This window comes from Furipterus horrens, unplaced genomic scaffold (assembly GCF_987537825.1).
Source record: "Furipterus horrens unplaced genomic scaffold, mFurHor1.1.pri manual_scaffold_13, whole genome shotgun sequence".
NCBI lineage: Eukaryota > Metazoa > Chordata > Mammalia > Chiroptera > Furipteridae > Furipterus > Furipterus horrens.
The window spans coordinates 20,158,957-20,172,961 of NW_028327183.1; the positions used below are offsets into that span (position 1 = coordinate 20,158,957).

At 43.1% G+C, this 14,005-nt stretch overlaps 1 protein-coding gene across 4 annotated transcripts in view; it reads left to right on the forward strand.

The window, feature by feature from the left end:
- Nucleotides 1-2,036: 2,036 nt before the first annotated feature.
- ZNRF1 (zinc and ring finger 1) overlaps nucleotides 2,037-14,005 on the forward strand; it is a 92,861-nt gene continuing 80,892 nt past the window's right edge. For all 4 annotated transcript variants that reach the window (XM_090259756.1, XM_090259757.1, XM_090259759.1 and 1 more), the window contains exon 1: nucleotides 2,037-2,982. In XM_090259756.1, coding sequence (XP_090115882.1) covers nucleotides 2,559-2,982 — 424 coding nt within the window. In that variant the 5' untranslated portion in view covers nucleotides 2,037-2,558. The remainder of the gene's footprint in view (nucleotides 2,983-14,005) is intronic.

Consider the following 14,005-nt stretch of genomic DNA (forward strand, 5'->3'; position numbering starts at 1 on the left):
TTCTTCCATTACTGTTAATGCCCCTATAACTCCCACCCCCTTCTGTTAGCATAGACTTCTTTCTTTCTTTGACTGTCTTTCTTTCTTTTTCTTCCATTACTGTTAATGCCCCTATAACTCCCACCCCCTTCTGTTACCATAGACTTTCTTCAGGATGGAAATTGGATTAAATTTAAGCTTTCTTTTTTTCTTCAGATCATTCATTAGGATCTTAGGTGTGCACAAATTTCTCATTTAGGCACTTAAAGATAATTTCTTGGGCATTGAAACATTTTGTTTTTTCCTATGTTCTTTTCTCCTACAGAACTCTTGACTTCCTTCAGCAGGGCTTTTTGCTCACTCCCAAGCACTCCAGGCTTGCAAATAGCCTTCCTCCTGTTTCTTTCCAAACCAGTTACACTGGGACAATCAGTGCCTATGACAGACCAGCACTTTTTGTTTGTTTGTTTTCTTTCAATATTTCTCTACACCCTTGTTGACCTAAGAATAATCCAAACCTGTAGAGAATTTTTATGAGTTTATTTGAGCCAAACCGATGACAGTTCCTGGGAAGCAAGATCTCAGAGACACTGGAGAATGTTTTGCAGTTTCTTTTTACACATTTGCAATTAAGGGAGGAACATAAGGAAGATTACATGAAGGTGGGAGAAAATAATGTATGGGATAGTTAAGCTCATGTGCTCCCTTGAGGATGGCTACACCTTCCTTCAAGGGGTCTGAAAAAGAGGCATTACAAAGGCATGTTAACCTAGATGCACAGAAACAATGGACAGGGCTTGCTTAAGAGAAAAATAAAACTTTTTAGTAATTATTTTTATTTTTATTGTGTATGTAATTACAGTTGTTTCTGCTTTTTCTCCCTTTCCTCACCTCCACCCAGGGAAAGAGAACACTTTTACTAAAGAAACTATATACCTGGGGTGTGATTACCCATCATGACCTGACCAGTCTGGAATTCATGGTTAGATTATACTGTGAGGTTACTTTCAGTTAGATTTAGCACAGTACTCCTTTATTTTAACACACTATTTCAGCTCCTTGATTTGGAAGTCAGACCAGGGACTGAGTGATGCTTCTTTTAGCACTCAGTACTTGAGAAATAGTGAATGAATGAATGGGAATAGAGGTGTATGTGAGAGGGACATATTGCAAAATGCAGGCTTAGTCAACAGATATTTATTGAATAACCATTGCATCCCAGGCCCTGTGGTGCATGCCCGGATAAAAGGTCAATGAAACAGGAGACCCTTCTTGGACTAAGGAGTTTCTAAAACAACAAGTTCTGATATATTCTATTTCCACGTCTATATCTTTTCACCTTTTGTCACACAACTAATGATTTTCAGGATCACATTTTAGCTAAGGAATCTACTCATTTACTTAAGTCCAAAAGAAGTTTTATTCTGCTGTCAGCAAAATATGGACAATGCCCCAGTGCGCTGTTCACCTCCGAACAGCTAAAAATCCCCCAAATGCTAAGCATCCTGATCTTTGGGGTCCTCGAATGGAGAAGCTCGTAAAGAGCGAACAGAGCGTCCAGCAGAGGGTGCTGTGGGGGCAAATTTGAGCCCGGAGGGGAGCTTGACCAGTGACCCTCAGAGCCAGGTAGGCGTCTTGAGTCATCTTTAGTCTTCCTTGTATTTCCTTTCCACCCTCTTGAGCTATAGCCGCCCCTCCCCCATAGGAGGTCTCCCTGAATAATTAACCACTTTCAGGGACTTAAAGAGTGCCTTCTCTGAAAAGACGTCTTCCTCCTGTTTCTGACGCCCGGTACTTCAGGCCACTCACGCCAAAGGCCCGCGAGGGCTGGGTGGCTGGGTGGGGGCCTCCAGGGTGTCAGCGGCCACGCGCCGCAGGGGCCTCGAAGGGGTTAAGCCGGCGGGGGGGGAAGGAGAGGGGGCGCGGGCCGCGCCTGCGCTCTGCAGCCCTCCATTGTCTCCACGGCGGCGAGGAGCGCCGGCGATCGCAGCCCGGGACTAAGCGGGGCGGTGCGGCTGGCCGGGTAGGCAGCAGCTGGAGCGAGAGCGCGACGCGACGCGACGCGACCGCGGCTTCCCGAGCTCCGCTTGGCCGCCCAGCACCGCAGCCCTCCCAAGGCCGGGAGGGGTCCGGGCCGCCGTCCACGGTCTGGGCGTCCTGAGACGGGGGACGCGCCCAGCGCCCCCAGACCTTCTTCTCCTCCTCCTGTCGGGCCGGCGGCCTCCTCCGGCGTCTCCCCACGCCCGCCCGCCGCCTCCCTCCCTCCTTCCCTGCGGTTCCCCCAGCTTTCGGGAGCCCGGGGGCGGCCTGTGGCGCGCCGAGCCTGCGCTGGACTGCGCCTCTTTGGACCTTGAGGGGAAACATGCGCTTGGCTTGGATCGTTTTAAATTCTTAGTTTGGGATCCCCGCCCGCCTGCCTCTTCCGCCCCGTGGGCTTTCTTTTCTTTTTTCTTTTTTTCCCTCCCGATCTCCTTTTTGACTCCCAACCCATTTATGCTCGCCCAACCCTCCCCCTGCTGCTGAGAAGTGGGGGAGGGTCTCGGCCTCCAGGTTCCCGCCCCATCGGGGCTCGGGCGAGCATGGGGGGCAAGCAGAGCACGGCAGCCCGCTCCCGAGGCCCCTTCCCGGGGGTCTCCACTGATGACAGTGCCGTGCCCCCGCCGGGAGGAGCGTCCCACTTTGGGCACTACCGGGCGGGCGGCGGGGCCATGGGGCTGCGCAGCCGCTCGGTCAGCTCGGTGGCGGGCATGGGCATGGACCCCAGCACGGCCGGAGGGGTGCCCTTTGGCCTCTACACTCCCGCCTCCCGTGGGACCGGCGACTCCGAGAGGGCGCCTGGCGGCGGAGGGTCCGCGTCCGAATCCACTTATGCCCAAGGCAATGGTTACCAGGAGACGGGCGGCGGTCACCATAGAGACGGGATGCTCTACCTAGGTTCCCGAGCCTCGCTGGCGGATGCTCTACCTCTGCACATCGCACCCAGGTGGTTCAGCTCGCACAGTGGTGAGTCCGCGGGTGGTGGAGGCCTTGAAGGGTGGAGTGCAAAGGAAGGCGCGCGTGCGAAGGGTTTGAACGTAGAGTCCGTGACCTGGATCTGTCTGTTTTCCCCTTGGTTCCCGACGCCAAGGGACGAATGGGATACCGACCCTCTAGAAAAGACGCTTTCTTCGAGGCTGTGGACTTCAGGCATTGGTTCACTTGTGGATGGGCACTGTGAAACCTGCCTATTGAAGTCCCACTTATTGGCATCACCATCCTCAGAGAGGTCTGGCCTGGCTTATATAGGGTCAGCCTCTGTGCTTGCTTTCCCGTAACAGCAACATTGTGCCTATCTCACCCTCACCAGACAGATCCAACTTGACCAAGCGGTGTATTCCAAACAGAGAGTGTGAAAAGAAGCAAAACCGGGGCCAAGTGGTGGTTGGATTAGGGCTCTCACTCTAGCTGAGAGAGAGAGGTGCTGAATTTTGCCACCCTGCTGGAGGTCGGTTCGAATTGTTTAAAATGGAGCAGCTAGCAGGCTGCTGGCATAGACAGGTGTGGCATGCTGAATGGAGGCCCAGCCAGGGAGCCTCCTCCCAGGCTTTGCAGGACGAGGGCTGTGGTCGCCCGTGCTGCATGCGGTAGGCTTGGCTTTCCCTCCATCTTTTTTTTTTTTTTCTTTCCTTCCATGCTAAGTGCTTGGTTTTCGGTTAATATGCATCTTTTTGTAATGGAGAGATGGGATGTTATTGCCAGGCAATTGGTACATGATAGGGGAAGAGGAGGATTCAAAGAATCTGGATGAATTCATGTTGTGAACTTCTGGTGGCCGGCCAGGCAAAAGCTGGAGGAGGATTTCCCAGGCTCTGAGTGGCAGGAGCTTCTGGAGGAAAACAGGTCTGTCTGCTCAGCTAACCTGAGAAGCCAGGCTAGGCGTCTAGAAAATTGGTCAACAGGGGTGTGTGGCCGCTATTTACTAATTGGTCTTTATTTTTGGGAATAGTGTGGATTTTTGTTCAATTCTATAAATTTATGAAAAATATTTGTATGGGGAGGATAATAACTGGTTACAGGTAACACTTGAAAGTGTCTTTTGAATCGCTGGGATGGGATTTTATTATATGTAGAGGTCTCTAGATATCATTGAAGCTTCTCTGACTTGTATCAAACTCTGCCCTGAATGAGATGCAAGGTGTCCACTGCCTTTGGCACTTGTAGAGATTTGATCCTAAAACAGATCAAATAGACATCTTGAACTTAATAATCTTTCTTATAAAATTTGGTCCAGAAAGAATCAGCTGTATTTGTGAGATGATGTGGTTAAGTTTTTAAAAGAACTGTTATTACTAGCTGATTTTAAATTGAAAAGCACTATAAGAAGGTTCTCTAAAATCACAGAATTTTGTGTGTTGTAAAACAAATTAATCAGAGGCTTGTCTGGAGAAGGAGCTCCCCATTTGCTAAAATTGCTTGTATGTCTTTTACTAGAAACTTCTTTTTCCTTATTCCACCACCAAGTTTCATGCTAGAGTTGTGAGTTTACAATTAGATTCCAAAATTTCAGATTCCTCAACTCTGAAATCTTAGTTTTATTTTTTTCTCACCCAGTTGTGGTGAGGGTAGGGAGAGACACTGAGCCATGAGAATAAAGGAAAAGTTGGAGGATATTATTAGTCTCTTAAAGGATTAATATTAAAGCATGTGGTGCGGGCTGCTATTGACATTTTTAGTAATAACTTTCTTTATGGGACCATCCCATCCTTTTGAAAGACATTGAGCATACCTGGCCCTGCCCACTAAATGCCCTCAGGAATTTCCAATTGCTCTTGATGGAAGTGTCCTGAGGGTACCACCCAGATTGAGAACCAATGCTCTAGGAATTCATTCTTTTGCACTGGCCTGGTAGCTCAGTTGGTTAGAGATCTTCCAATACACCAAGGTTGTCAGTTTAATACCCAGTCTCTGGTCAGGGCACATACAAGAAGCAACCAATGAATGAACAATAAATCATTGTTTCTCTCTCTAAGCCCTCTCTACTCCCTCTCCCTCCTGCTCACGCTCACCCTCGCCCTCACCCTCTCCCCCTCCTCTCTCCCACCCTCTCTCTCAAATCAATAAATAAAAATTTTAAAAAGAATTCATTTGTTTACTCAAATAATTAGTTTTTTCCTCTGCAGTTTATTTGAGGTGAACCTTCATATTTCCACTCTTCTGCAGTGGTGGTTCTATCTCCCTTTCTGGAACAGGCGAGGGATCTTCCTTCCAGGACATCCCTTTCCTCTCTTGTTCATTGTTGTAAGAAGAGACTCATTTTTGTTTTGGAGCCTATGAGTAAGGTCTGAGCAGTTTTTGCTCTTGCGTTGTAAAAGCATAAGGGTATAAGCTTAGATTTCAGTGCACAGTTGACCAGGTGCCTAGAAGTTGATGTGATACTCTTGCCTGTGTTTTCAAGGTGCTTTGGAACTCTTCATGGCATAGAAAATAGTTGTCAGTAAAATAAATGGGGGTGTTCAGTATGCAGGAGGCTTCCTCGAAGGGAGTAAGCTGATGTTGTATCAGGGGATAGAATCTTGAGGTCCCAGCTCCTCAGAGTAGCTGTGGCCTCAGGTGAGACATACCTCTCTTGAGCCTCATCTTTGTTATTTTAAAAATCGATGTTTAATACTCAACTGCCAGTCTTGTAAAGTTGTTTCCCAAATCCTGTGAAGATTCACAGCAGTCACATTTGTCTTCTCTTGGTTCCTACACTTTCTTGGGCTCTGATCCTCGCACACTCTGTTCCCCATGCCAGGGTGCAGGATAGATATTATCTCAATCTTACAGGTGAAGAAATTGTGACTCTGCTCTGGTCAAGTAGCTCAGTTGAGTAGAGCATTGTCCCATTATGCCAGGGTTGTGGGTTCAATCCCCAGTCAGGGCACATACAAGAATCAACCAATGAATGCATAAATAAGTGGAACAACAAATCAATGTATCTCTTTCTCTCTCTCAAATCAATAAATTAAAAAAATATATACATCCCGCTTGCCTTGTTGGGTCTCCTGATACAGTGTTTAGAAAAGCCATATAACATTCAAAAGGGGAGTGATGTTCCTTTAGGGGCGCTTCTTCTATAACTCTCTGCCTTCTTTCATCTTAGAGTTTCCTGGGCATTGAAATTTAGAATTGCGTGAACTGTTTCCCCAAAATGGAAGTGAGTGCTCTTTACTGAAATCTAACCTACATTGATGGGCCATTCATAATAATGAATGCTATTAAGAAGAGCTGCTTTATAGGATTGGAGTTAAAGAGTCCATCCTTTTCCACATTAAAATGTAAGCTTTCCTGTAAGATGTTTAACTTCTGATAGTATCCTGTTTATCTCCAAATATGGATTTCTAGATGTGGGGAAAAAACAATGGTGGATTCACTGTTGCCTATTTTCTGGGCCCTGCTATAATAAAATGGCTTGAAATGGCTTGAGGGTTTCACTCTAACTTGTTAGTCACATGTATGTATACACATGCACATTCAGAAAAATCTAAACTATGCTCTGATGTCACCAAGCCATCAATTGGGTCTGATAGAAGGTGACTTTTCATAAGTCTTTAAACATGCTAGCAGGATATCTCATGGGTTCTATTTTGCTGCCACTCTAGGGTTCTCAAATGATTAAATTTTCTGTATTCTTAAGTAATTAGGGAGAGTTGCCAACTCCATTGGGGTGGATCCGAAAGCCTTTTTGTGCCTCACCATAGATGTGCTAGAGATAATTGTCCTTTACTTGGTTTCTGGAGAAGGAAATGCATTCTGTGTTCTCCAAAGAGCATGATGGGCCCCCTGCCCTGCAGAAGTTCTATTTTAATGAAGTTTTTTTTTTTTCAAGCAGAGTTTTCAGTTCTCTGTTAATCATGAGGACTTATTTTCTATAAAATAAAAGTTCCTTTGAGGAGAAAATAATTCTTTTAAAAGATTTTATTTATTTACTTTTAGAGAGAGGGGAGGGAGGAAGAGGGAGACACACCTTGATGTGGGAGAGAAACATCAATGTGAGAGAGAAGCATCTATCTGTTGTCTCGTGCACACCCCCAGCCGAGGACTGGGCAGACAACCCAGGCATGTGCGCTGACTGGGAATATAACCGGCGATCCTTTGATTCGCAGGCCAGAGCTCAATCCACTGAGCCACACCAGTCAGAGCAAGATAATTTCTTGAAGGTCACAGTTAATTCTTACTCATTGGGGTTTGAAAGAGTGTTGCAAGAAACAGGTTTCACTCTTTGAAGGGTTTGTTTTATGGGATGTGTACATTTTGCTACTACACAAAGACACAACCCAAATATGTCACAAGGGATACTCTAAGCCAGACCACTGTTAACCAAAGAAATGCAACTCTTAATTCCTTTTGGGAAAAGTAACATGCTTTGTATTTTACAAATGTGATATTCAACCCAAGCTTATTGGGCACCAGCATTTTAGTAAACCCAATTCTAAAACTAAACAACTTTGACAGTTTCAAAATTGGTAAAAACCTCATAGGGAAGAAGCAATAACTTAAATGGTTCCTGAACCTACTAAACCTTAAGCAGGGTTGTTTTAATGACAGTGGGTCACTGAGGTTGTGGTACTAGAATCTTGAAGTTAACCCAAAACCTAAATCCTAATCTCAGTCTTTTAAAATTATGGATGAGTATAAATTTCCATATTTCTGTCTGTTTCTTTTTCCAAGCTTCATCATGGTCTAGCCTGAATCAAATAGTTCCTAGTGACTACTATGGGTATAGGCTTGAGTATGAGATAGGACTTCATAGATTCAGCTTTTTTTCTTTTTCTTTTTTTAATCCTCATTGGATATTTTTACTGATTTTTAGAGAGAGCGGAAAGGAGAGAAAGGGAGAGAGAAACATCAATGTGAGGGAGAAACATTGATGGGTTTGCCTCCTGTGTGTGCTCGAACAGGATTGAACCTGACGTTTTTGGTGTAAGGAGGACGCTCCAATCAACTGAGCCACTCAGTCCGGGCTAGATTTATCAGTTTTAACTTCTGACTCTTATGTTCTCATCAGCTCACAAGTTTGTTCTTGAATCTAGTAGTTGAGTTCCTGATTTTGATAAGGGGTGAGTTGTGGATATAAATTAATAACCTGAAGACCAACCCTCAAGTATGGAGCAAATAAAGAACTGAGTTTTATCTTAAAGGAGCAGCTGGTGTAGTTTCTAGACTGATGGAACTGTCTTGGAGTTGTTAGAATTGAGTACCACCTTCCACTATCGGGAATAAAGAGGAAGAGGGAATTCACTGGGTCCCTGTAAATGCCCATGTTAGAGGAGGCATGGTAAGAATTTCTGATGCAGTCCTGGATCTGCAATAAGGAGGCACATACAAACAAGAGTGATTCAACGGGTTTTCAAACTTGACTCTGCCCAATATTTTCTAGGAGTCTTGTTAACAATGCAGATGACCAGACTTCACTCCCAGAATTCAGTAGAGCTAAGGAGAGATCCAAGAATCTGATTTTGCAAATGGTTCTGAAAACATAGGACCATCTATAGCTAAACGTCAACTCTACCATAGATAGAGCTTTTCTCACGCACAGAGGAGGAACTCTGATTTTTTTGGTGCATTCATAGCATTATTTTCAATATTACTAAACCAGGCAGATCTCTCCTAACCCGGATCCATACAGATCTTTTCATTTGCTCCCAGAGGGTACAGTCACCCAACAAGAGCATTGTTCATTATTTGATGGTTTTCTTTTACATGAAACTAAGTATTTTTCTCCTAAGATTGGCCTAAGCCAATCTGCCTGGGTCCTGAGAATTGAAGTTGCTCCAAACAGAAGTTAATTGTGGCAATGTCCCTTTTCTTTCTGTGCTTACCTTCCTCCTGACTTTCCTTTTAAGGCACAGTTGCCTTTAGCTACTTGTGCTGCAGAGGGGCTTACTAAGTTATATATCCTCTTTTAGATATTCCCAGCCAGCAGCTAGACAAGTCAAGGTGTTAGAATGAATCCAGACTTTTAAAATGGACAATATGGATTGAGTATGGGAAAGGGGGGAGGTGGGCAGGGCAGGGGAGAGCAATGGGGGGAAAATGGGGCAACTGTAACAGAACAACAATTTAAAAAAAAAAAAAAAAAAAAAAAGGACAACATACCTCTTACCTCTTTCCTTTTCTCCTACTGACCCAAAAGTATGAGACTTTTTGTGTATGTGTGTGATCTGTTGTGCTAAGCCATTCATTTATTCAACTGGTATTTATTGAGTGTCTTCAGTATTCTAGGACCTGGGCTAGGTGCTGGGAAAATATATTTATTAGAAGGATGATTAACATTACTTTGTTCATTCCATCGACCTGAGGATGTCCAAACCTGTAGAGAATTTTTATAAAATTTGTTTGAGCCAAACAGAAGATACACCTGGAAGCAAGATCTTACCAGACTGAGAGAAATGCTTCCAAGAAAAGATAGTTTGCAGCTTTTATGCATTTGGAACTGATGGAACCTTAAGGAAGATTACCTGGACGTGGGAGAAAGCAAGATGGGGATCAGATTACAGGAGAGTTAACTAGAGTGTGTGCTCTAAGGGTGGTTTTAGAAGGAGGGGTCTGAAAAGAGACACTTCAAAGGTGTGTTAACCTAGATGCACAGAAACAATGGACAGGGCTTGCTTAAGGCAAAGGCAAGCCTTTTACTAAAGAAGTTTTGTGCCTGGGGCCTGACTACCCACCAAGACCTGCCCAGTTAGGAATTGATGCTCAGATCACCCTGTGAGGTTACTTTCCCTTTCAGGTCCACATCTGTAAGAATCTTTGCTTCCTCAGTCCTTAAGAGAGTCTGAATATTGCAGTTTGTGTAAAATTTTACCTTCTTCCTCAGTTCCTCAGTTAAATAAACAAACAAAGTCAGGGTTTTTTCCATGAGGCAGCTACATGAATGCTATTTCCTCTCTACTCTTCACTCAACACTGTTCTTTCCTAAACCCTAGTACTGAGCTGGGCAGGTGATCTTTTCTTTGTAGTTCCTAGAAATTCCTCATATGTCTCAATACAGGTGGTCCTCTATCTTCTCAATGAGAATATCAAAGGGTTGTTGTGAAATTAGTCACATCTGTACGACCTGTATGGTATCTTTTAAGGTTAAAGGTGGCTTGTTAGCAGGTAGGAGAAACTTATAGCTGGAGTCACCCATATGATCTGGGACAAAAATAGAAGAACTCAAAACCCTAGACCCCAGCTGGCTGGTCATTTTGCCCACATTTCTCATCTCTTTGGAGAGCTTTTTATTTGTTCCCATCTCAAATAACACACACCCCCCTTTCTTTTTCCTGCTGAGAAGGTGTTTTTCCTTAGCTAGAGCTATTAAGATTTGTTTATCTCGAGGCCTGCCCAAATACTCTGGGAATCCTATGAAGACTTGAGGGAGTCCAGCCTAAACCAGTGAAGTACTTGGTCTACCATAAATACAAATTGGCTTTCTATAATATTATTCTGTACTATTTAGATCATTTACACTTTTAATGCCTTCTAAGGTATAATACCATCTAAATCAGCTTTTCAAAGAAACTTTTATAACACTGCCCACTACTGTAATGAACATCACCGAATACCCATGTATACCATGTTAGTAGATTTCCTCTGTCCTGGTCAGATAAAGCTGAACCAGTTATACCATTGCAGCCAGTTGCCCTTGAGAACTATGGGAGGTCAAGACTTATGATGAGGGTTCACTTGAACGCTAGCTGCCTTCCATCCTTTTTGTTCTTTCTTTCTTTTCTTTTTTTTTTTTAATCCTCACCCAAGGACATTGTTTCACTGCTTTTAGAGAGGAAGGGAGAGAGAAAAACATTGATGCAAGAGAGAAGCATTGATCTGTTGTCTTCCATATGTGCCCAGACTGGGGATCATACCTCCCTGACCCAGGGATTGAACTCGCAACCTAGGTATGTGCTGTGACTGGGAATCGAACCCGCAACCCTTTGGTTACGGGATGAAGCTCCAACAAACTGAGCCACATCGGCCAGGGCTGCCTCCTATCTTAATATCTGACGAGCCCAGTTGTGTTGGCTGTGTTTAATTGATCCATTTGCTACCTCATCTCTCAGCTCAGAGGCCAAATGCAGCATAAAAGGGTAGTGAATCTAAGCATCTCCAGTATTTTGAGGTATAGGGATCTCCTATGAAGTAGCAGACCTTTGAGAAATAGTATTATGAGCTGTTCTGTGTTTGCTGTGGCTTGGGAAAACCTTTGGATTCTTCTACTGCAAATCTGTTTGAAAAAAAATATCTTTTTAATGAAACAGTGTGAGTCACAAAGCAGGCACTCCTTCTCATAATAGCATTTCTCACCAGGGGCATTTTTGGTAGCTGTTGGGGGAGGGATTTGAGTAGGTTGTGGATGATAAATCCCTCAGTGGAACATAGTCAGAGGCTGCCATATCAGAACTCTGGTGCTTTCCACGCTAACTGGCTGACTTCACAGTCCAGGACAGCAGAATAGAACGGGATGCCTGTGCTCTATGAACTGCCTCGGTAGCATGACCAATGAGATCGGAGCTTCTACAATCAAACTCAGTTCATTAAAGCACCATAGTATTATAATAGGATCATGAAACTGAGGCCTTGGGTCAGAAGGCCTGAGGCCATTTGCAGGAAGAGCATCATATTTCTGGATTAAGGGATGGCTGTGGACCTAATGATGAGAATTGCAGAATCATGAGTGTGCCTTCTTTTTCTGTATTGTGAAACAGTGTCACTGTGCTTGACACTGGCCATGGGACTTCTTTACAGAGAGGATTCATTCAAGGTCGTTTGTGCTCTTTAAGATTTCAGGTCTAATAAAGCACTTAGAATGACACCCAAAGTGAACATCACTCAGTCTCTTTGTAGGATGGTGAAAAGGAAATGCTGGAGATATTAAGAGTTTAGGGCAAGCCAGGATTATAATGTCAACATCCAGAAATGCCTGTCCTCAACCTCTCTGCACGCCCAAACCTGAGTTTTGGCTGTTGCCAACTTCAGTGACTTACAGTTCTTCCATCCTCATGTCTGAACCCCACTGTCTTATGTAAGCTACAGACAGAGGAAAGTCTGAAAGGTTATTACAACTGTGTTAAGATTTGCTTTCCTTTGGAAAGTCATAGCTGTCTCCACTCTGTGTTTTCCTGGCTTTGTACTTTTCTTCAAAGCCTCTTACCAATTCCAAGTCTCCGGAGTTCAATAAAGGGGAACAGAAACTTGGTGTTTGATGCCTAAGAGCCAGCAATAACTAATAAGAGGAAAGGACAGAAGCACAGAACTGGGGGGACAGTTCTGGGCCTTGAGGTGTAAGGCTAGTAGTATTATTCAGACATCCTTCCAAGATGACTTCAACCAGCTCTTTCAAACAAGGAAAAAGCAATAGGAATCTCTGTTCTGAGAGGACTGATTTTCTTAGGTTATATAGTGGAAGCTCAGCATTTTTAACTGATGATATAATCACAAACTATCTTGCCTATGGAGTTCAAAACACTTTTAAAAAGTGATTATCTTTTACAGAATAGCAGGAATTACTTCCCTGCCTCTCTTTTCCGTGAGGGGCCTCAGTACGTCCTGTCATGGGATCCAGGCTGGAGCCTGACTCTTCCTTTTCCTGTCCGTTCACTTTTATGAGTTGAATTCTAAATAGTTTTTCAGTGCTGTGATGGCAGAATGGGAAAGTCACAGGGATTTGTGCTATTTCAAATTTGGTTTCACTTGTACATTTCAGGAAATCAGATGGTGTGACTCTGAGTAGGAGCTCTGGTCTCTTGAAATCTTTTCCAAAAAATGAACTCTTTCAGGCATTCAAAAGAGATAATGTACTTTACCTACTAAGCACATTAACAAATAAAACATTACAGATGTAATCGTAGGCACCCTCCCCAATTCCCATTTTTCTCCTTCCTTCCCCAAATGTAACCGGTGCCCTGACTGTCCAATTTATCATGCTACATATGTTCATGTTTTTACTGCATGTTACTCTCCAAAACAGTATTCATTTAATTTATATAAACTATCATAATGTCTTTATCCTTTCTTATCCATGTATGTATATACCTCAAAAGGGGTTTGAGATCTGTAAATCCATTGTACTACTTACTCTTCTACTACATTTATTTTTGCTGCTTTACTCTGTTATATATGAATATACCACAAATGTTACCATTTATGGATCCATTATCTATCAATGGGTATTGAAGTTATTTTCAATTGCTTTGAGTATGTTTTTCAAAAAGTTCCTTACATACTCGAATGAGAGTTTTTCTAGGGTACATCCTTAGTCAAGAAATAGCTGGGTCAAAGGGTAGATACATCTTCAACTCTTAATTAAATATTGCCCAGTAGATCTCCAATGTGCTTGTATCAATTTACACTCCCCAAATAGCATATTTTCATTTGCTTCATGTCCTTGCCAAAACTTGATATTGCCATAGTTTAATTCTTGTCAAGCTGTGATGATTGTGAAATGGTATATCATTGTGATGTTATTTATATTTTTGATGATGAGTAGTTACATAAATTAATGTATTAATATTGTATATTTAATCATTGTGTTTCCTGTGAAATGCTTATTCAGGTCTTTTACTCATGTTTATATCGGATGGTTCATCCTTTTCTTATTGGTTTATAGGGATTTTTGTTTTTGTTTTGTTTTGGGAAAATCTTTGTCATATGTAATTCAGGTGTATTTCTCCCAGTTTGTGGATTATCTCTTTACTCTTTTGTGATTTCTTATGGTTAACAATTTTAATGTAACTGAATATTTCAGTGTTTTCCCTTGTGACCTGCGTATTTTGTGTCTTTTTAATTTAATTTATATTGTTTTTCTATTACAATTGTCCCACTTTTTCCCTCATTGCTACCCCTCACCCAGCCCACCCCTTCTCCCACAGTCAATCCCCATCCCTATTTTGTGTTTTAAGGAAGATTTTCTTTTCCTGAGGTTATAAAGATAAAATCTTACATTTTATTCTAAAAGTTTTTAAATTTCGCCTTTCATATTGAAATCCTTAATCCGTAGAGAATTAAATTGTAAGGTAAGGATATA